General features: G+C 37.7%; 1 protein-coding gene across 4 annotated transcripts in view; it reads left to right on the plus strand.

The window, feature by feature from the left end:
• ZNF385B (zinc finger protein 385B) overlaps positions 1–22630 on the plus strand; it is a 446640-nt gene that overhangs the window by 72395 nt on the left and 351615 nt on the right. For 2 of the 4 annotated variants that reach the window (XM_030917001.1, XM_030917002.1), the window contains exons 2-3: positions 20747–20898; positions 21614–21913. In XM_030917001.1, coding sequence (XP_030772861.1) covers positions 21616–21913 — 298 coding nt within the window. In that variant the 5' untranslated portion in view covers positions 20747–20898; positions 21614–21615. Of the gene's footprint in view, positions 1–20746; positions 20899–21613; positions 21914–22630 lie in introns of those variants that run through there. The other 2 variants (XM_030917005.1, XM_030917006.1) reach the window with 2 other exon arrangements.

Genomic DNA, 22630 nt, shown 5'->3' on the forward strand with positions numbered 1-22630 from the left:
AATCATCCTGGCAAGAGAAATGATCACGGAAGGAGATTTTTGTATAATTAAATGTCAGTTTGCATTTTGAAATATTGCCTGCTGCCTCCCACTCAATCACCAAGTGAGATGAGAAGGAATATTCTCTATGCAAACCCAGAACTGACAGCAGCACTTGTTGGGTTCCCCGTGAAGGATGAGCTATAGATCTGAAGGATCACAGCAAATCATTTTCCCAAGGCAATAAAATGCAGCTGATAAATTACAGCATAAATAGGGGGACATTATAATTTTCAACTCTAAGAAAAGCAAATAACAAACAAAGCTGTGTAAACCTTTGGAGTTTTAGAACAGGGAGGAATTTTAGAGGTCATCTGGTTCATTCTCCTCCCTTTACAGAAGAGGAATTTGATGCCCAGACAGATGCCTGGTTTCTCAAGATTACTCAACTATCAAGTGACTGACAGAGCTGTCACTTTCTTCCGCATCACCATGAGAGTGTTTGTTAGGTGGTAGAGCAGATGAGTGGTACAATAGGGAGTAGTACTGTTCTCCTGTCCTAGTAGGAGAATGGCTTAGAAGTCTTTACATCTGATATAGTGGGACTGGGAAGTGGAGAGACACTATTGGATACCTACTCAGAACCAGCTGATCACTTAAGTTTCTTAGCATTTCAAGAAGTACTTTTATTTCTTTCTGCCCCATTCCATCAATTACACAAATGCCAAATTTACTGAATCAGAGACTACAGGCCTGGGCATATGGATTTGGGTAAAAGCTCCCGGGGTGTTTCTGATGTGTACTTGCATTAAACATAGCTGCACTGGAGAGTCATTTCTTTCTGACAAATATGTCGCTGTCAGTCAATAACAACAAAGTGAATTAATTCAGGGGTGAGCTTGAGTCGGAGTGCAGGGTGAAGCATAAGAGTATTAGGAAAGAAATACATGAAAAGGTAAAAGAGGATAAATCTTCCAAAGCAAGTATTTCCTCTTTTCAATTTTGTTTCATCAGTGTAAGAATGGAAGGAACTGAGATCCATAGTTAACAACCCCCCAGGGATTTTTCTTCCTTGTTCTTCTCATAACCAGACTAATCTCCTTAATGCCCTACCTGGAGCTAATCAAGAATCATACATGGGCCAGTTGTCATGGAACATAATACTACAGTATTCATCATCAAGGAATGATTTCAAAGGAAAAGTTGTTTCTGATCTTTTTTTCTTTTTGCTAACCTCAGATGTAGAGAACTGAGTTAATTATGCTCCTCAAATCATAACATGTTAATACTCATTACTGGTTCATGAGAGGCTCTTTTCTTATATTTATTTCTTTATATTTCCATTTCTTCCCTCTCATGCCCAAATAGGCAAACTTCTCTTACGTTTGGCATGAGTCCTTTTAAAATTATCCCAACATGCTATAAATACATTTAGTGTTTTAGTATGTTTTATGCTCCTCATCTGGGTCATTGAGGTGAGAAAAGAGAGGAAAGAAGGAGTTTGACAGATGCTTCAGTGTGCTTTCAACAGGCCGGCATTTGGACGCTCCATTTCAAAATGCTTTACAGTCCTCTCAATTTTTCTTGGTGGTATAATACCATATAAATTTTGCTTGTTGATATGAACATGGTATCCGAAGAATTCAAAACAACAAATTCAGTCCAGCTTATTCCTGCCTGTCATCTTCTCCATAGTCCCTAGGTGATTGGATGGTTTATTGCCAGCTGCCTATATATTGAAATTACCTTGTACCCATTTATATATTTGAAAATCGTGAAATTGGTCCACAGTCTGATATAGTCACCTGAGGATATTAAGATTTGTTTCAGTAGCTGAACAAATTTTATGCATGCAGTTCTTTCTCAAAGTTTTTTCTGTGTATAAGTCACAGTGATTTTAACAACTTCATAACTTTGATTTAAGAACCTATCTAAAAATAGTGTGGCATGTACTTTATGAACATGTAAATTTAACATTTACACTTAGGGGCAATAAGTAAGTTTGTTTTTCACTATTTTCCAGGGTTTTTTTTTTTTTTTTTTTTTTTTTTTTTTCTATAATAGAATTGAGTCAAAGCTGACCACTTCTTTTATGGGGAAAGTGAGAACATAAAGACTTTAAATGTCATCAAATGTAACATTAGAGGCAGTGGAGATATTTGGCAAGGAAACTTAAAAGATCAATTATGAAGGGACAAAAGACTATTCAAAAGAAAATCAATATGGAAAGAACAGGTAGCAGGAGTGACAATGAATTTAAAAGTTCAAGCAAAATCAGCTCGTCCTCAGGCTCTTGTTCCACACATCCTCTTTCTGGGCAGCCTTCTCTATTTCGCATCAACTCCAACTTGCAGCGGGGTGATGACAAAATGAACAGGTCACAGGAACATCCTCTTTTGTTTGCAGCCTGGAGAGTGGGTCATGCCCCAGGACCATCATAACACTGATGTTCAACAAAACGTTTTCTTCTGTTCTCTTCTGAACAGTCTCTGATTTTGATTCTTACAATCAAATGTCTGACAATCTCAATTGCTCTGATATTGAGTCTTTGTGGCCTGTTCTCATCATTGTCTTTTATATACCTGACCTTCTTCTCGGTAATTGGGTCATCTTCTGACTGTAGTACTTTTGGGAATAATTTATCCAGCAAAGTTTGCAGGTTCATTTCCTGACAGCTGTATCATACCCACCAAAGCTGCCCACTTTGAGTCTTGACCTGGTGTTCTGAACTCTCAAGGGAGCCTCAGGAATTGCTATTTTCTTCTCATGTTACTCTTGAGTATGTTACATTTACTGTGTGCTTTGACCCAATAGAACAAAGTCCCTTGTCTAAACCTAAATTTGTTCCTTATTAGTCACAGTAGCTTGTAATAGGGTAACTACAAGGGGAAGATAAGAACCTGCCAAAGGACCAGAAAATATTGCTCACAGGAGGTACTGACTTCAAATTCACTGATGTTTCCATATTAACTGTTACCTAATTGTGTGTGTGCGCGCACATGTGTGCATCCAACATTGTATTTTCAATTCTTTCAGAACGAGTTTTAAAATATTGTAACAGAGGAAAAGAATGAAAATCACGTTAGTGTCAGAAGTTACACTTTTTGACCTGAAAAGGTTTATCAGAAAGCTTATATTATCTCTATGTTTAAATAACTACAGATAAAACCTTGCATCTGCTGCACAATTAGCACAACTTCTGGGACGTTTAAAAAGAACAAGTGGTAAATGATACCTAAGATTTGTTTCAGTGGATTAATTATAGAGCCATTCCTTTATCTGATACTTGCTGTGTTTCACAATTTATCTTTTAGCTTTCAGAGCAGTGAAATAGGCAAACCCCTAGTGTCCACAACTTGCAGGTGAAGCAAGGAGAGAAGTGTATTGGAAACAGATGTTACTTACTGAACATGTGTTCCGCTCCTTTAGAGTCAGAACTCTAGAATGGAAACTGGACAGCCCTGTTCTGCTTCTGATAAGATTACACTGGAATGGTCTCCAAGATACAGCCTAGTCCCTTTCAACGAGTTGAAGAGGAGGACAGTCTTTAAGAAGAAATATTTTGCTAGTGTCTAACAAGAAACTTTCCTGCTATTATCTTCCTGATTGGCTTCCAATGTAAATACCCAATAGTGGCCACAGCCATTTACACAGTAGTCCAAGATGCCATATGTCCTTACCAATATTAAGAGATATTGTATTGGTTTTAAGGCTTTTATACTTCTATATGTTTTCTACTGTGTATCATGTTTAAATCTATAATGACAAATATAAAATTATTTTTAAGTATTAAAAATTTCTATAACAGCCGAGAACAATTTTTCTAAGCTAAAGGCAGAGGTCAAAAATGAAAAGGTAGATAGATTTGAATATATTAAAAATAAAAACTTAAGTACATCCATAATGATCCAGAAATAATTACGAACAAAATTAAAGATAAATGGGAAAATATTTGTAAATATTTGAGAGACAGAGTTTGTGTGTTAAATATACAAAAAAATCCCTTATAATAATGAAATATAAGTTCCGATGGGGAAAAAAGCAAAGGTCATGCTTAGGAAATTCACAAATAAAAGCTATACTACATGATTAATATGCATGTGAAAAACTACTCAATTATTGCAAATAAGTGCCTTTGAAAATACGCTATGCTTTTCAGATTGAGTTATTTCACCAGCTTTCTCAGTATTGTGAGAGTAAGAAATAAACACTCTCATACACTGCTGATAGAAGTGTAAATTGGTATAGCTAATCTGGAGATCAAATTGGCAATATGTATTAAAAGTGCACCTAGGAATTCTACCTCCAAAAACTTATCCTAAGGGAATAATCATGGATATACATGAAGGCACAAATACAAAAATTAAAAAAAATTCTAAATATCTTTAGTCAAAAATGAAAAAAAAAAAAAAAAAAAGGAAAAAGAAAGAAATGTGTCGTATCACTGTCTTTAGGCTCCAGGGAAAATGAAGTGGTTTTAGGTGGTCCCTAAGCCTCTTACATCTGAAGGTATTTGGGACAAGTGGCTACCAATGCCTTCAGGGGGGTTACCTAAGATTCTCTAGTCTTGCCCATGTTCTCTCCTCCTAGGGTCAGTACAATCCAGGAATCAGACCTCAGTTTGGCTAAAGCATCTCTATATTGTGGATATTTTGCCGTTATTAGGACTGATGTTGAAGATGAATATTTAATGCATGGAAATATATTCATAATTGAAAAAGTGGAGAACAAAATCATATGCAGAGCAATTGGATTTTTGTAAATATATAATTACATTTATAAAACTAGAAAAATATACTCTAAAAATATAGCCATACCTCAGACATATCGTGGGTTGGATTCCAGACCACCACAGTAGAAATAACAACTATCCCAATAAAGCAAGCCGCACAGATTTATTGGTTTCTCAGCACATGTAAAAGTTATGTTTATACTATAATCTAATCATATCTAAAAAATGTACACACCTTAATTGAAAAATATTGCTACAAAATGCTAATAATCATCTGAGCCTTCAGTGAGTCACAGTGTTTTTGCTGGTGGAGGGTTTTACCTCAGTGTTGACAGCTGCTGACTGATCAGGGTGGTGACTGCTGAAGGTTGGGGTGGCAGTGGCAATTTCTTAAACCACAACAATGAAATTTGCTACATCAATGTACTCTTTCTTTCACAAAAGATTTCTCTATAGCATGCAATACTGTTTGATAACAGTTTGTCCACATTAGAACTTCTTTCAAAATTGCAATTAATTTTCTCAAAACCTGCTGCTACTTTATCAACTAAATTTATGAAATATTCTAAATTATTTAATGTCATTTCAACAACGTTCACGGCATCTTTACCAAGATTCCATCTCAAGAGACCACTTTCTTTGTTCATCCATAAGAAACAACTCCTCATTCATTAAAATTTTGTCATGCTATTGTAGCAGTTCAGTCACATTTTCAGCCTCCACTTCTAATTCTACTTCTCTTGCTGTTTCCATCACGCCTGCAGTTACTTCCTCCACTTAAGTGTTTCTTGAACCCCTCAAAGTCATCCATGAGGGTTAGAATTAACTTCTTCCAAGTTCCTGTGAATGCTGATATTTTGAGCTCCTCCTGTGAATCACAAATGTTCTTAATGGCATCAAAATGGCAAATCTTTTCCGGATTTATTTTGTTTGGATTCACCAGAGGACTCACTGCTGATGGCAGCCATAGCCTTTCAAAATGTATTTCTTAAATAATAAATTTTCTTTGTGAACATATAACTTTTAATAATTTTATTAAAGTATGGTATACATCCAGAAATGTATGCCTATTGTAAATGTACAGATCGATGGATTTCTACAAATTGAGTATACCTCAATTTGAACATGTATCAGTCTGCGTTGTGCTTTCTTCAAGTCATTACCCATCCCGTTGAACCTTCACCTCCTCCAAGCTAATGACTAGCCTGACTTCTAAGAGCACTGATTTGTTTTACATGTTTTCTTGCTTTATGTAAATAGATGAAATTGTATAATTTGTAAACTTCTGGACTGGCTTATTTTGCTCAATATTAATCTTGAGATTCTGTGAATAGGTAAATATATTTGGGTACTTTTGAGTTTGGAACTATTATAAGTCCTGCTTCTATGAACATTATAGTGAATATGTATCCATTTGGTGAAGATATATACATATTTCTGTTGGATATAGTATACCTAAGATTAAAATTGCTGTGTCTTAGATGATACATATGCTTAGCTTAGTAGACACTGCCAATTTCCAAAATGGCTGTACCACTTTATACTTCCACCGACATATACAAGTTTTGGTTGCTGCACATCTTCATGAAACGCATATTTTCTGTCATTTTTACTTTAACCACTCTGGTGAAGATAATGATATCACATTGTGGCTTTAATTTGCATTTCCCTGATGACAAATAAGGCTGAGTGCCTTTTCACATGTTTATTTGCCATTGGGACACGTCTTTTCTGAATTCACAGTTTTTGTTTATTTTTCTATTGGGTTTTCTGCTTGTTGATTTAAAGGAGTTTTCATATGAGAGTAATGTGTTGTATATATGTATTGCACATATCTTTTTCCACTCTGGGAGTTGCCTCTTAAATATCTTAATGTTGTATTTAGATGAAGCAACAGTTTGATTCTTTTTTTAATTTGTATTTTGGGTTCAGGGGTACATGTGAAAGTGTGTTACATAGGTAAACACATGAACAGAGGTTTGTTGTGCAGATTATTTCACCACTCACGTATTAAGCCAAGTACCCAATGGTTAGCTTTTCTGCTGCTCTCCCTCTTCCCATTCCTCCCCCTAAAGTAGACCCCAGTGTCTGCTGTTTCCTTCTTTGTGTTCACAAGTTCTTACCATCTCACTTACCAGTGAGAACATGCAGTATTCAGTTTTCTGTTCTTGCATTACTTTGCTCAAGATGATAGCCTCCAGCTCCATCCATGTTCCCACAAAAGACATGACCTCATTCTTTTTTATGGCTGCATAATATTCCAAGGTGTACATTTACCACATATTCTTTATCCAGCCTGTCACTGATGGGCATTTAGGTTAATTCCATGTCTTTACTATTGTGAATAGTTCTGCAGTGAATATTCATGTGCATTTGTTTTTATGACAGAATAATTTATATTACTTTTGGTATATACCCAGTAATGGAATTGCTGCGTCAGATGCTACTTCTGCTTTTAGCTCTTTGAGGAATTGCCATATTGCATTCCACAATGGTTGAACTAATTTACCCTCCCAGCAACAGTATATATGTGTTCCCTTTTCTGTGCACCCTCACCAGCATCTGTTATTTTTTGACTGTTTAATAATCACCATTCTAATTTGTGTAAGATGGTATTTCATTGTAGTTTTGATTCGCATTTCTCTAATGATCGGTCACATTGAGCTTTTTTTCATATGCTTCTTGGCTGCATGTATGTCTTCTTTTGAGAAGTGACTGTCATGTCCTTTGCCCACTTTTTAATGGAGTTGTTTTTCTCTTGTAAATTCGTTTAAGTTCCTTATAGATGCTGGATGTTAGACCTTAGTCAGATGCATAGTTTGCAAATATTTTCTCCCATACTGTAGGTTGTCTGTTTACTCTGTTGATAGTTTCTTTTGCTGTGCAGAAGCTCTTCAGTTTAATTAGATCCCACTTGGCAATTTTTTTTTTTTTTTTTTTGTGATTGCTTTTGGTGTCATTGTCATGAAATCTTTGGCAGTTCCTATGTCCGGGATGGTATTGCCTAGGTTGTCTTTCAGGGTTTTTATAGTCTTGGATTTTATATTTAAGTCTTTAATCCATCTTGGGTTGATTTTTATATATGGTGTAAGGAAGGGGTCCAGCTTCAATCTCCTGCATATGGCTAGCAAGTTATCGCAGCGCAATTTATCGAATAGGGAATCTACTCCCCATTGCTTGTTTTTGTCAGCTTTGTCAAAGATCAGATGCTTGTAGACGTATGGCCTTATTTCTGGGCGCTATATTCTGTTCCATTGGTCAAAGCTTTTGTACCAGTACTATGCTGTTTTGATTACGGTAGCCCTGTAGTATAATTTGAAGTTGGGTAATGTGGTGCTTCCAGCTTTGCTCTTTTTGCTTAAGATTGGCTTGGCTATTCAGGCTATTTTTTGGTTCCATATGAATTTTAAAATATTGTTTGCTAGTCCTGTGAAGAATGTCATTGGTAGTTTGATAGGAATAGCATTGAATCTGTAAATTGCTTTGGGCAGTATAGCCATTTGAATGATACTGAGTCTTCCTATCCTTGAGCATGGGATGTTTTTCCATTAGTTTGTGTCTTCTCTCATTTCTTTGAGCAGTGTTTTGTAATTCTCATCATAGAGATCTTTCACCTCCCTGGTTAATGGTATTCCTAGATACTTTAATTCTTTTGTGGCAGTTGTAAATGGGACTGCCTTTCTGATTTGATTCTCAGTTTGGCTATTATTGGTGTATAAGAATGCTAGTGGTTTTTGTACATTGATTTTATATCCTGAAACTTTGCTGAAGTTGTTTATCAGCTGAAGGAGCTTTTCTGAGACTATGGAGTTTTCTAGATATAGAATCATATCATCTGCAAACAGATAGTTTGACTTCATCTATTCCTGTTTGGATGCCGTTTATTTCATTCCCTTGTCTGATTGCTCTGGCTAGGACTTCCAATACTATGTTGAATAGAAATAGTGAGAGAGGCCATCCTTGACGTTTGCTGGTTTTTAATGAGAATGCTTCCAGCTTTTGCCCATTCAGTAAAAGGTTGCTGTGGGTTTGTCATAGATGGCTCTTATTATTTGGAGGTATGTTTCTTCAATACCTAGTTTATTGCAGGTTTTTTTTTTTTTTTTTTTTTTTTGAGATGGAATCTTACTCTGTCGCCCAGGCTGGAGTGCAGTGGCCGGATCTCAGCTCACTGCAAGCTCCACCTCCCGGGTTCATGCCATTCTCCTGCCTCAGCCTCCTGAGTAGCTGGGACTACAGGCACCCGCCACCACGCCCGGCTAGTTTTTTGTATTTTTTTAATAGAGATGGGGTTTCACCATGTTAGCCAGGATGGTCTCGATCTCCTGACCTCGTGATCCGCCCGTCTTGGCCTCCCAAAGTGCTGGGATTACAGGCTTGAGCCACCGTGCCCAGCCTTATTGCAGGTTTTTAACATGAAGGGGTGTTGAAGTTTATCAAAAAACTTTTCTGTGTCTATTGAGATAATCATGTGGTTTTTGTTTTTAGTTCTGCTTATGTGATGAATCACATTTATTAATTTGCATGTGTTGAACCAACCTTACATCCCAGGGATGAGGCCTACTTTATCATGGTAGATTCGCTTTTTGATGTACTACTGGATTCAGTTTGCAAGTATTTTGTTGAGGATGTTTGCATCAATGTTCACCCAAGGATATTGTCCTGAAAATTTCCTTTTCTGTATGTGTGTGCCTGTGCCAGGTTTTGGTATCAAGATGATGCTGGCCTCGCAGAATGAGTTGGGGAGGAGTCCCTCCTCCTCAATTTTTTGGAATAGTTTTTATAGGAATGGTACCAGCTCTTCTTTGTATATCTGGTAGAATTTGGCTATGAATCCCTCAGGTCCCGGGCTTTTATGTTGTTGTTATTGATATGCTATTTACAACTGATTCAATTTCAGAGTTTGTTATTGGTCTGTTCAGGGAATCAATATCTTCCTGGCTCAGTCTTGGCAGGATGAATGTGTCCAGGAATTTATCCATCTCTTCTAGTCTTTCTACTTTGTGTATATAGAGGTGTTTGTAGTAGTTTATGTTGGTTGTTTTTCTTTGAAGAAACAATTTTAATTTTAGTGTGTCCCAATTTTTTCTCTTATAGTTAATACTTTCTATGTCTTTACCTACTCCAGAGTCATGAAGATGTTCTCTTTTCCTTTAAAAACTTGATTATTTTTTCTTTAACATTTAGATTTGCAATCCTTCTGGAATTGACATACTGTGAAGGTGAGGATCAAGATAATTTTTCCAATATGTATATTCAAGCAACTTATTCCATTCATTGAAATTACTCTCTTTTTACCACTTTGTCATAAGTTACCTTTGTCAGTATTGTCATAAATCAGATTAATATATATATGCGAGTGTGTGTGTGTGTCTGGACTCTTACTTCTGTTACATTGGTCAGTTTATTTCTCCTTGGGCCAAAACCAGACTGTCTTAATTAATAGAACCTCATAATATGCTGTGACTTAGTGTAAGTCCTGCTTCTTCATTGTTCTTCAGAATTGCCCTGGCTGTTCGTGGTTCGTTTACCTTTTATATACATTTCAGAATCATGTTGTCAGTTTGCAAAAAGTAAATCTGCCGGGATTTTGGGTAATATTGCATTGAATCTACAGATTAATTGGGGAGAATAAATAAATTAGTTTTGTAATAAGAAAATGCAAAGTAATTTTAAGCATAGGGTGACCACATGCTCCATTTTACCTGGGGCAGTCCCAGTTTAATCTGTTGACTGGGCATTTTGTTCAATTTAGCATTTTCCCTGGGCAAAAGTGCTCTTATTTGTCTGATTAGTCATTTGACTAGCCTATGTAAGTTTGATTATTTTTATTACAAATACAGTATCAATTTATTGCCTAAGAAAACAGTTGTCTTTGGCAATAAGTTATCCTAAATTAATATTTCTCAAATATTTCTAAATGTCACTTTTGGAAAAATTATCCTTACATATACTTGATTTTCCAAATACATATTGTCAACAAACCTTTCAGGAAGAGTTAGGAAGAATACCCTATTGTGATGTTTGGAATAAAAAGTTTTCTTAACTGGGAGAGAAGGGAATTAGTAGGGAAGTTGCCTACAGTCAGGGATGAGGTTCAAACAAGGTCATGGCACATTTGATTCAGTTCCAGGTATGTGCTGGGAACCAAGTGACAATTACTCCAAGGAGACAGCATGGAAGTGTGGAAAACAGAAAACACAAGGAAGCAGAGAGGCAGTGGTATGTTTATTTAAAGAAATTCTTCAAATTAGAGAATGAGAGCTGGGCTTAACTCCTGAGAATTTTGTATGGGACTTTAGCTTCCCAGCCATGGTGTGGGTCAGGAAGCCCCATCTTGCCAGTGCTCTAGGACACCTGTGCCTTAGAGATGAGAGGGAAGCATCCATGATCTGAGAAGAAGGTTCTGAGACAAACAGCCTGGACTTTTCTAGGGCCAAAGGAAACCCTGGAAATACTGTTGTTCATTCTCTAACATGAAGCAATCAAATGCTCTTTCCACATCTTGTTGGTGGCAGGGTAAAGTCTGTTGGTGGCTGCCCAGTAGGGTTTCAGACTAGAGAAGAACCTACTGTCAAATAGCGGCAATCTAGCGCAGTGGTTCTCAACATTGGCTGCCCATTAGAATCCCCTGTGAAGGTCTATGCTACTAGGCCCAGCTGCTGCACCCACTTACCCTCTCTTCCAACCCCAGCAGCAACCAATTAAATCAGAATCTCTAGCGATGGGAGTCTGGCATCAATATTTTTAAAAACTTCCCTAGGTGCTTAAAAATTATGTCTTTAATGAATAAAAAATATATAAACATGTTTTAATATATGGGTACATTGTGGAATGGCTAAGTTAAGGTAAGTAACATATCCATTACCTCACACATTTATCATTTTTTTGTGCCCAGGTACTTTCAAGATCCAGTCAGGGGTTAGAACCATGGAGTCATACTTGACACCAGTCTCTCCCTCTGCCCCCAGGGGCACCTAATCCATCACCAAGACATGTGGATGGGATGTTTCTTCTCTAAGTGTTTGGAATTAATTCACTTCTTCCACTGCTGTCACCATCACCCTCCAGGTCCAGGTGCCATTTTCTCTCACCTGGAAAATTGAAATAGTCCTGAACTTGTCCGCATTCACATGACACCCTCTTTTTTCTGCACCCTATTTTTGAATCCAGTTGTGGTTTTTTTTCACAGCTCAAATCTGATCATATCAGGCCCCCAGTTTAAGGCACTTCTGCACTTTCCCTAGACTGACAGCTCACATCGGCCTGCAAAGGCCTGCATGAACGGCCGGCCCCTGCTCTGCTCTGCAGCTTTATTTCACATCTCATTCTGCCCTGCTCTCTCCGCTCTAGATGGACTGAGCTGCTTTTAGTTTGTCACACCTGCCATCTTTCATCTCGCTTGTGGACCTTTGTACATAGGATCTCCTTTGCCTGCAGTGTTTTTCCCTCTACTGCTCTTCATTCTTTAGCTCTTAGTTTCACCATCGTCACATCTTGTCTGACCGCCCTGACCAAGGCAACCCCTGTTACAGCACTATGGTTTTTAGAATACTGGTTACAGTTGCATTTGATCCATACAAGAGGAAAACAGATCATCAACTTCTTGTTAATGAAATTGTAGTTGAATATAATCAATTTAAGAGCTCAGTCATAATACATTTATGTATTTCAACTCTTAACAAGTCTGTTATTTAACCGGAACTCTGTGAAAACCATATGCACATTTAAAAGGCTAGAAATAAACATGAATGATTATTGTGTATCAATTATAAATGAAAAAGACCAGAAGTAAACATATAATGTTTTTGGTTCACTTTTTTTTGTTGTTATGCACATGTAACAAACTGTGGTTCACTTAGGTAGGAATATGGAAGATTTTTCTCCAATCTTTTTTCTGTTCTTTGTATTCTCCAGAATTTCTAGAATGATATAAATTACTTTTATAATAAATAAAAATGCAATAATTTCAAAAATGTGTTTAGATGGACCATATAGAAATTATGACTGGAAATAAAACTAGACTATGTAATGTGTTCTCTTTGATTGACTCTACCTATACTTTCCCACAAAGCAAAATCCAGAGAATACCATTCTTGTTTGTAAACTTGTAAAGATGACCTGAGAAGTCAGTGAACTGAAAATATCACTTCCTCGATGGATGGGTCTGTCTTGTAAGAATCCATCCGTTCAATTGCGTGTGTTCCTTTCCACCCCTAAAATGTTCCATAGCAGGTAGGAGAGCTCAGTCCTACCTCCCAGGAAGACTCAGCTATTGACTTGGTGGAGTGCTTCCAGGACCCTCTTAGGAAAGTGTATATGGTTGCACTCCAGCCCTGGCAATCGTAGTAGGAGGAACAGAGCTGCAAGATCTGCCCTTGCCCAGGTTTTTATGTTGGTTATATTTTGCAGTTTGCTGTATTGTGCTCTGCTGCTGTTTCATGCTGTATAACAGTGCCCTGCAGGGCAGAGGGAGAATGGAATCTAGACTTCCTCATATAAAGAAGACTATGGAGCCCAGTCAATAAAGATTGTTCTTTCTCGTAGTTAGAGGTATACTGCATACACATTTTGGTTGAATACCAAAAGCTAACTGTTAAAATCAGTATTTGACTAAGAATAAAGCCCAATTCTATGATTAAAAATAACTCTTGACACTTAGGGAGGATGAGGCAGGCGGATCACTTGAACTCAGGTGTTTGAGACCAGCCCGGACAACATGGTGAAACCCTGTCTCCACTAAAAATACAAAAATTAGCTGGGCATGGTGGCACATACCTGCAATTCCAGCTACTTGCGAGGCTGAAGTGGGAGAATTGCTTGAACCCAGGAGGCAGAGGTTGCAGCATGCCTAGATCGTGCCACTGCCTGCCAGCCTGGGCAACAGAGCAAGCATGCATCCCCGCTCCCCCCTCCAAAATAAATAAATAAATAAAAAGCCTCTTGATATGAGGAAGTAAAAATTATGAGTTAAGTATTACTTAATTATCTATTTGAGGTAATAATTTATTTAGAGGTAGCAAAGCTGGTTTTTTGCTTTTAATTCATCTTTAAAAGATGAGAATAATTCTCAAATAGATTCCATTTTTTCCTAGAAAAGTTCATGCCTTCATGAAATTAAAAAAATAGTGCTTAAGTATTTATTTAATATCATTACAAAGATTCGAGTTATAGCATAATCTAATTTCCATCCTAATAGTATTTGTTTATAGATACGTGTATTTCAAAGTATGTATATGTTTTGTCCATAGTTACTTAGCTAGTGCTACATTTAGCTGTCAATTTATTTTTCTATTTAACTAATTAAGAAATTTTGTAGTTGTTTTTCATGAAATTAACAGCTTTCATGTTAATTATTGTGACATTTTATGCTTGTAAGAAGAAATTCTTTTCCTTCTATCGATAGAGTCTCAATGTCGTAAGCATAAAATAATACTTTCAATTCTAGTTTTATCTGAAATATACATATACAATTGATATTCTTGCGTTAAAAATAAAATCCATTCCTTGTTCTCATTATTGTCATCATTATGCTATTTGTATGTGACCATAACTTGAGATACTTTGATGAACAAGTATGCCGGAAAAGATACTGATTTACATAGGTATTGAACAGTTGGCTCTTCTGAAGGCCAGGAACAAATTAACTATCAGCTTTTGGCTGAAGCTGAACTGTAGCTGAATTAATCATAACACTTACTTTATTTTGTCAAAGATTTATGGAGAACCTTATAAGTGCTAGATATCTGACTGGCTTTGGATCTACAATAATAAGTGAGAATAAAGTAGCCTTATCTTCTTTACATTTAGGTAACATAAATGTCCCAACCTGTTTGCCCATCATATTACCTAATTCAAAAAATAGTTCAAATATCTCCCCTACTAGCTGCAAGAATTCCAATGTTTTATCTGTTTCCCGTCCTGAGCATTTTTTGAGCCCCTGAGATATCCCAAGCCAGTTTTTGTTCAACATCTTAACCAGCTGTGTGGTTTTGGACCACTAACTTCCTTGTCGTTGGTCACCAGCATCCCTCAGCCCATTGTTCTACTCTTCCATATATGGCTTTCACCCCAGATGCCATCCCAGACTCTTGCACAATTCCCCACAGTAATAGGAAGATCAATTGTGATGTTTGCATGACTTCACTGATGGTTTGAAGATTTTTTAAAAAGGTGCAGGATGTTATACAAGAGGATAATTCAACAATTGTAAATAGATATGGGGGTTCCCTGAGTTCATGGACCAAAACCCTCCTCAGGTGTTTTGTATTGTGTAAAATCTTCTCTGCCCGGTCTCAGGCCCGTCACCCCATTTCAAGGGTCAGCTTACCCTTCCACAGCAGGAAGGCCTGGAACAAGATTCACATGTCTAGATCCTAGGCCTCCTGTTCCCTCAGGCCCAGAGACAGTCACAGTCTCATACCTCTCAGTGTCCATTTCCTGCCCCCTGTCAATCTTCTGGTAAGACTGACAGTGAAAACATCTCTTCCTTCTCGCACCCTTCTACAAATGTGTGATCTTTCTCTTTAGTTCTTAGGATAATTCAGAACAACATCAGTACTTTCTCCAAAGCTGGGTTTATTCAATCAGGAATGACCCCAAATATGGGGTCCATGCAATATAGTCCAGTTCAAGCTTCAACAGTTCCAGGCTGTTCTTTTGGAAGTAAGATGTGTTCATGTTCTTGCAGCTTCCAGTCCCCACTGATCTCCTGTAGTTAACTACTTGAACACATTCATCTCCCAGTATCTAACAAAAACTTTCAGGGGCAATACAATTTAAATCCACTTGCAGGAAAGAAATATTTTATGAAAGAAAAGATAATTTGTAGAGATGCAGCTGTGTCACAGTGAAGACAACCTTTTATATGATTGTGGAAAGCAGATTAAGTTCCTTGGAGCTGTATTATCTCCAGAGCTTCCATTGCAGAATAGAGTCTATGCTTTACCTTTACATAATATGAAGATCCTCTAAGATGCTTTTTCCAAAATAAAGATGTAGTGCGCCTCCAAAGCTGAGTTCAAAATTTTTCTGCAAGGGAAACAAACTGCTAGGAACATTTAAATGTCAGTTTTTCTGACTCAGCCATTGATGTCAAATAATCCCAATCTCTTGGGATTCACACTAGACCAGAGCACCCCAATTAAAATCTATTTCACTAGTACTCAACAAAGTGCCAGTAAGTACTTGGGGAAAAAATGAGACCAAAAAACTGTCTAGTGAAATCAATTACTAAGCAATAACTTCATTCAAATGTAAAAAGTTCAAAGTATTTTGGGGACTGTTATGCAGAGAGTTCTCCATAGTCACTCTCCTAAACAATGAGTAGCAGAAGGATTGCCTCTTCTAGTGTATCACAAGCTTTTTATTGTTTAAGATTCTTAATTTTATACATTTCTTTAACCATAGGGCCAAGTATAGCGTATTGTCTATAATCAGTGTTTAATAAATGATTAGTTGAATTTGATCAAATATAGCCTCTCATATCTGAATCCTATTATGAAATATACCAATACATTCAGTGAAATGAACATTCTCTAGTTTTCTCCGAATATTCTCCTAGTTTTCTCCGAAACTGTATTTTGGGGAAAGGAATTGTTTGTAGTCTGGTACTCAGAACTCAACTTTTTGCCTCCCTATGCGTACAAGTTCAGAAGGCAGTACCGGCATTTCAACATAGTTAAACGGGTAAAAAGCAGTGCCAGAGCCCTATATCTTCTCCATCTATGTGTTTTAATTTTCACAAAGTATTCCCCAAACTTTCCCAAAATACCCCATGTTCCATTGCCTGAGAAAGTTGGTTGCAGGAAAGAGCTAATGTCACATGGATGCTGACACAATATACCCATGTTTTGTCAGAATTTGAACTTTAAGCCTTATTTTTAATTACAGGATGAAAGACTGTCCTAAACAGTTGGGATTTTAGTTTGCAGATGAGTGATGATGCTTTTTCCTTGGGGAGCACACCGTTATTACCATTCCTAATCTCAGAATGCAAACACCTGTGTGCTTAGCCCACATACAAGCTAAAATAATTAGAAAACATTGACCTTGGCTGGGTACAGTGGCTCATGCCTGTCATCCCAGCACTTTAGGAGGCCGAGGCAGGTGGATCACAAGGTCAGGAGATCGAGACCATCCTGGCCAACATTGTGGAACCCTGTCTCTACTAAAAATACAAAAATTAGCTGGGTGTGGTGATGTGTGCCTGTAGTCCCAGGTGCTCAGGAGGCTGAGGCAGGAGAATCACTTGAACCCAGGAGGTGGAGGTTGCAGTGGGCCAAGATGGTACCACTGCATTCCAACCTGGGCGACACAGCAAGACTCTGTTTCAAAACAAAAAAAAAAAGAAAGAAAATATTGACCTTCATTACTGTGTTCACAACCAATGCTACACACACATACACCCCACGCCCATACCACACACATACTACACACGCTACATATACCACACACACCCTCCACTATACCCATATACCTCCTACACTCCCCATACATCCCCCCACACACCACACATCCTTCACACGCCATGCACACTACACTTATACACATCACACTCACATATACCACACACAGACCACACACATATCACACACACTCCACACCTATACACCCCAGTACATACCACACACACCCCACACACAAACTACACATCACATATACCACAAGCCACAAACACATAAAACACATATACACACACATCACACTCACCTCCCACCCCGCTCACCTCACACCCTCCCACGCAAATACAGTGTGTTCATTTATGCAGCCAACATTTATTAAGTGCCTATTTTATACAAAATGCAATCTGAGATGCTGAGGATACAAAGATGAATAAAACATAGTTTTTATACTCAAGGAGCTTGAAATCTAGCAAGGGAAGAAAATGTATACCTTTCCAAAGAATTTATTGTACTTTGTTGTAACTTCCTTGTTTTCTCCTCTGTATTTCTCATTGGATTGTTTGGTCCTCTCAGACATCTCCTTGACCATGTTCACTGTTTTCTCCCTGGCATCCTGCCCTCTGCCTACCTAGTCTGTAACAATATACTGAAATGAGCGAGTGAATAAGTAAAACCATATACATATCATAAAACTATATAAATAATAAAACCAATAATATAAGAATTGTGTGTTGTGCTAACTTTGTGAACACGATGCCTCAGGAATGCAGAGGTGGGAAGAGACCCTGGCAAGGGAGCATCACGAGGACATCAGGGAAAGTGGGGAGTAAGGAAACGGCCATCTTGGATTTGGCAATTAGAAGTGTTTATAGTGACTTTGCAAAGACAAGCACTACCTGTGGAAAGGAGTTGTAAGCCAAGTTGTTAGGGGTTAAGGAATTATGGGAAGTGGATAAAACTGATTGACTTGAGTTGGAGAATGAGCCTTTTCACACTTACATAGAAGGGGAGGCAGTCTCTTAACTTGTTCTCCATCTGATGAGGCCACTCTGAGTCAAAGGATGTATTACTGTACATGTGCAACAGAGATGTCTTTACCCCCAGATCAGTGTCATTTTTTTTTTCAAATAATTATAGAAAACAATTGGATAACAATGCAGGTCAGGGAAAATCCTAGGGAAAGTTGTAACATTGGAAAATTTCCTGATGGATTTCCTCCTAGTGATTTAAAATCACTCCTTTGGATATTCCCTGACTGTCCAGTTTGAATTCATCAGCTCTTTTCTCCAAAAGCAGCAACTCAAGAACCAACCTTTTCTCATTCTTTTGCCTGCACTAAAATATCTTATTCTCTTACAAATGTTAAGTTGTTGGTCATCTAATCTGGCAAAATAATACAAAAAAAGCATAGAATTTTTGGTTCAGTTTTCCTGACTTTTCTTACAGTCATTCCTGGCAGTCCAAAGCACAGTGCTGCCCACTGCTCTGTTTAAAATCAGACACCCCCGAAAGTCCTTCTCTCCCACTCAAGTGAAATGTGTAATTAAGATAGTCTGATGAAAAACTTTAAAATAGAAAGTGAGATTTTTCTCTCTTCTTCCATTTAAACTCACTGTTACTTTCCCCTTAGCGAGAAAGCTGACATTATAAATGTTATCACATTCACACATATTATAAGCCTAGAAATTATATCATCTTAGGCCAAAAGTGGATGCTGAGACTGATAGCTTGCCTCTCTGCCACCTCTAGGTCTTTTCCCCAAGACCTCTGCAGCTAAATATACTTTGGTTGCAAGTGGCTTTTAGCAGAAGCTAACCTTATTTTTCCCCTGAGAGAAAAGGTAGTGTGAAGGCAGAACTAGGACTAATAAATTGGGATTTGGTGAACAGAATGCATACCCCACCCCCAGGCATTGGATCTTTTCTAGAGTGGCCCGTGAATGCGATGTTGGAGGTTTGGGAGATCACTTGTGAAAGTAACTCTTGGAGAAGGTAAAATACAGCTGAAAGGTTATGAAAGATGCTGGTACGCTGAAAGGTTACAGAATTCTAGAAGAGCCATTTATTTTATATGAAAGATTTCTTTCTTCCAACTTAAAATATGTATATTTAAATAAATCAAAAGTAGAATACTTTCCAGGATAAATGACAATCATAAAAGCACAGGTAACATGGCTTTATTTTTTATAAGATAATGCAAACAAAAGAGTCGTAGGAACATTATGATGTATGTCCCGTGTCTGTGAAATACTATGTGTTAGTTTGCAATATGGACAAGCCTGGGCACCTCCAAAGGTTAAACTGTCAGATGAAAGTGTCAACAGTTCTCCGCTGAGTCAAGGATCTTGCTTACTTGAGTTGAAATATAAACTTAGGTTTCAATGATTGAGTACGATGGTGCCTGGCCTCGTTCTGCAAGGTTAAACGTTATTGGCTTTTCTTATGTTTCACAGTGGATTAGTTTTCTAGACAGGGCAAAATGTTAGTAATGAGCTCATTTTAAAAATCACTTACTTATTTCAACTAATTCTTATTATGTTTTTTATTATGTGTTTTAATATTTTAAGAGAAGATATAGATATTTGAACATAACTAATATGGCACTGATATTTTCTTAAGTTGTATGAGAAAAGTGACTTTGTGATAACATAATATCTTAGGTTTAAGGAATAAAAGAAAAAATATTTATGTGCAGTTCAAACCCCATTTCAATTATAGCTGAATTATTTTCTGTAGCTTAGCTACAGGAACTGCTTAAACCTGATTTCTGCATAGTCTGAGCAGACTTTAAGGCCAGAGCTAAAAGGAATAGATTGACTTGGAAAATTTTGTGTAAGAGAGTTCCTTAAAATGGCATTATCAGGTTAGAGTATTAAAAGGGACAAGTAGGTTTTGCATATCGAAATTAACAGTGTTCAAACAACCTTCATAATTGGATGTATGGGTATGAATAGGGAGATTTTTTGGCATACTGTACATTAGAATCAATATCTGGTTTTATGGTCATGCCTTTTCTGAATTTTAAACATCCTACTTGTGAACACTCCAAATATGGACTTGTCTCTAGTAGCTCATTCCTTTTCTTAGCGCTCCGAGACAACTTGGATCAAAAGGACTGTTGAAAGCCAATGCCTTGCTTTGTTTGTTCTATGAGCAGAAGTCCGTTACAAGCCACGATCCTTCCTTCATATAAACTCTTCATCTCTTATGGCACAGCACTGCCACCTCAGCCATTCTTCCTCACACATACCGTTTTCCCTTAATTTTTGCCAAATTCCCCTCCCCTTTCTTTTTGGGAAATGTCTTTTTATTTATTCAAATTGTAAACCAAAACATTGTTATAATCCCACTGATAATTTTGAAAATGCTGGTATTCCTGGTAGTAACTAAAATGAAAAATTACATAAAAGGGCACTGAAAAAAAATGTCAAGACAATCTTCATCAACCAAGGGTCTCAAAGTTTTGAAAATCCCTTTAGAATCTTCCCTTAGTCTGTAATCTACCTCTGTACTTTTATCTAAACAAATGAAGAAAATATCAATACTTAAAAATATACAAAATTATGTCTTATTCTATTTTATTCTTTTTCAATTACCAGTTTACTAAAATTTTATATTATTTTGTATTTCAGATGTTCTACATTTCAACTCCATCAAATATTAAATTGATGTTAATGGGCTAACCTGGAAACCGAAAAACAACTTGTTTCACTACAAGGATAAGAAAATATGTCCAAATTCCTGTTGGCTGACTTATCAAGGGACGTTTAGAACACAACCCAATGTAAGCTGCAGACATATGGTGTTTTGTTCTTTGTTACCTCCCCTGCAGTGAAGGCATGTATCTGTTTGTATATGCCTAGGCATATACTGATTGTGTATACATTTGTGTCTACACATGAACATTTTCACAATCCCAGATTCATAACATCATTTATTCCTTTCTTCAATAAAATTTGAATGCCTATTATGTAAAAGGTGCAGTTGTAGGCCTAAGGGATATCCAGAGATGAAGTGACTGTCCTCATAGAGCTTATACTGTAATGGGGAGACAGACATAAGCCAAGTAATTGCACAGTTACCTAAGAAATGCATACTCTGATAGGTGTCACATAGCACAATGTGAGCATATAACCAGATCTTGCCTTGTGTCCAGGGTCAGAAAGGGTTTCATGAAGAAGGTAATTTGCCAGTGGAGATCTCATGGGTGGGAAGTTAAAAGAGTAAAGAGGGTGGGACATGATGAGAAGACGGGCAAGGATGGGGTAAAAGGGCTCCAGGCAAAAGGAACTTCTGTTTAAAAACCCCCAGGCACAAGGAACTCACTTTCAAAGACCATACTTGCTTACTTAGGTACTTCTGATGATTATTTTTCTAGGAGTAACCACTGGGTAGCTGGGCAACTTTAGCTTAAACCATTAAAGATGAATTGTAATCATACTAGAAAATAAGAAGGGTTATATAATTTCAGAAGCACTTGTACTTGTTTTGATTATCAGGCATGAGGTACTCCTTAAGTCCTGACAACCATCTTGAAGATGGAATCATGAATATGGCAAATTTTCTACGGGGCTTTGAAGAAAAGGGGATAAAGAACGACAGGCCTGAGGAACAGTTGAGCAAAGAGAAAAAGAAAATTCTTTTCTCCTTCTGTGAGGTGTGCAACATCCAGCTGAACTCTGCAGCCCAGGCTCAGGTGCATTCCAACGGTAAATCCCACCGCAAACGAGTGAAGCAGCTGAGTGATGGGCAGCCCCCACCGCCCGCCCAGGCCAACCCCAGCAGCAACAGCAGCACAGGTAGGAGGCAGGGTCCCGGGTTCCGTGTGCCGTGGGGAGAGATGGTCCTGGTCTGGAAAATGAAGGATTTAGAACAAGACTTAATTTTTACCTTAAAACTGGGCCACCATGATAACATGTACTCTTTCTCCTACAGGTAAAATCCATGAACTGTTTGTCACCTCTCGAAATATTTGTTACACCCACTGACATACACTGGCACATACACATGTACACACATGTGTGCAATTTGTATATGGGGGCCAGAGACTTCCTGTATCCCCACAATGTGTGAACACTTCTGAATGTATTTTGAAATGTGTTTAAAATGCATCAGTGATGTCATTTTTTCCCTCTCTTAAAATTAGCTTTCTTGGGTTTCCTTTATCTGCTTTCTATTGGGTGGCATACCATTTGATAGTGTATAAAAAGCTACAGCTTTATTTATAACATCCTATGATGCAGGAGAGGAGCATTAATCTTGCATGTTAAACTTGTCATATTCTTTTAGAGAGTTGCCAGCAGTGTGCGGGGTGTTCTAACAATAGGAACAGGCATTGCCAAAACCAACAAGGCTTCCCTCTGAAATCCAGCACCATCATCTATCGCTTTCACTTGCCTCTCACCCTTTCCTTGTGGGCTGGATAGAGGCAGAAGCTCAGGAATTTTTGCATTTCTGCCTCTGCCCTGAATTCTAAACAATCTTTCACATCTTTTATGTTATTCTTGCGCAGCCCC

Source organism: Rhinopithecus roxellana, chromosome 14 (assembly GCF_007565055.1).
Source record: "Rhinopithecus roxellana isolate Shanxi Qingling chromosome 14, ASM756505v1, whole genome shotgun sequence".
Classification (NCBI taxonomy): domain Eukaryota; kingdom Metazoa; phylum Chordata; class Mammalia; order Primates; family Cercopithecidae; genus Rhinopithecus; species Rhinopithecus roxellana.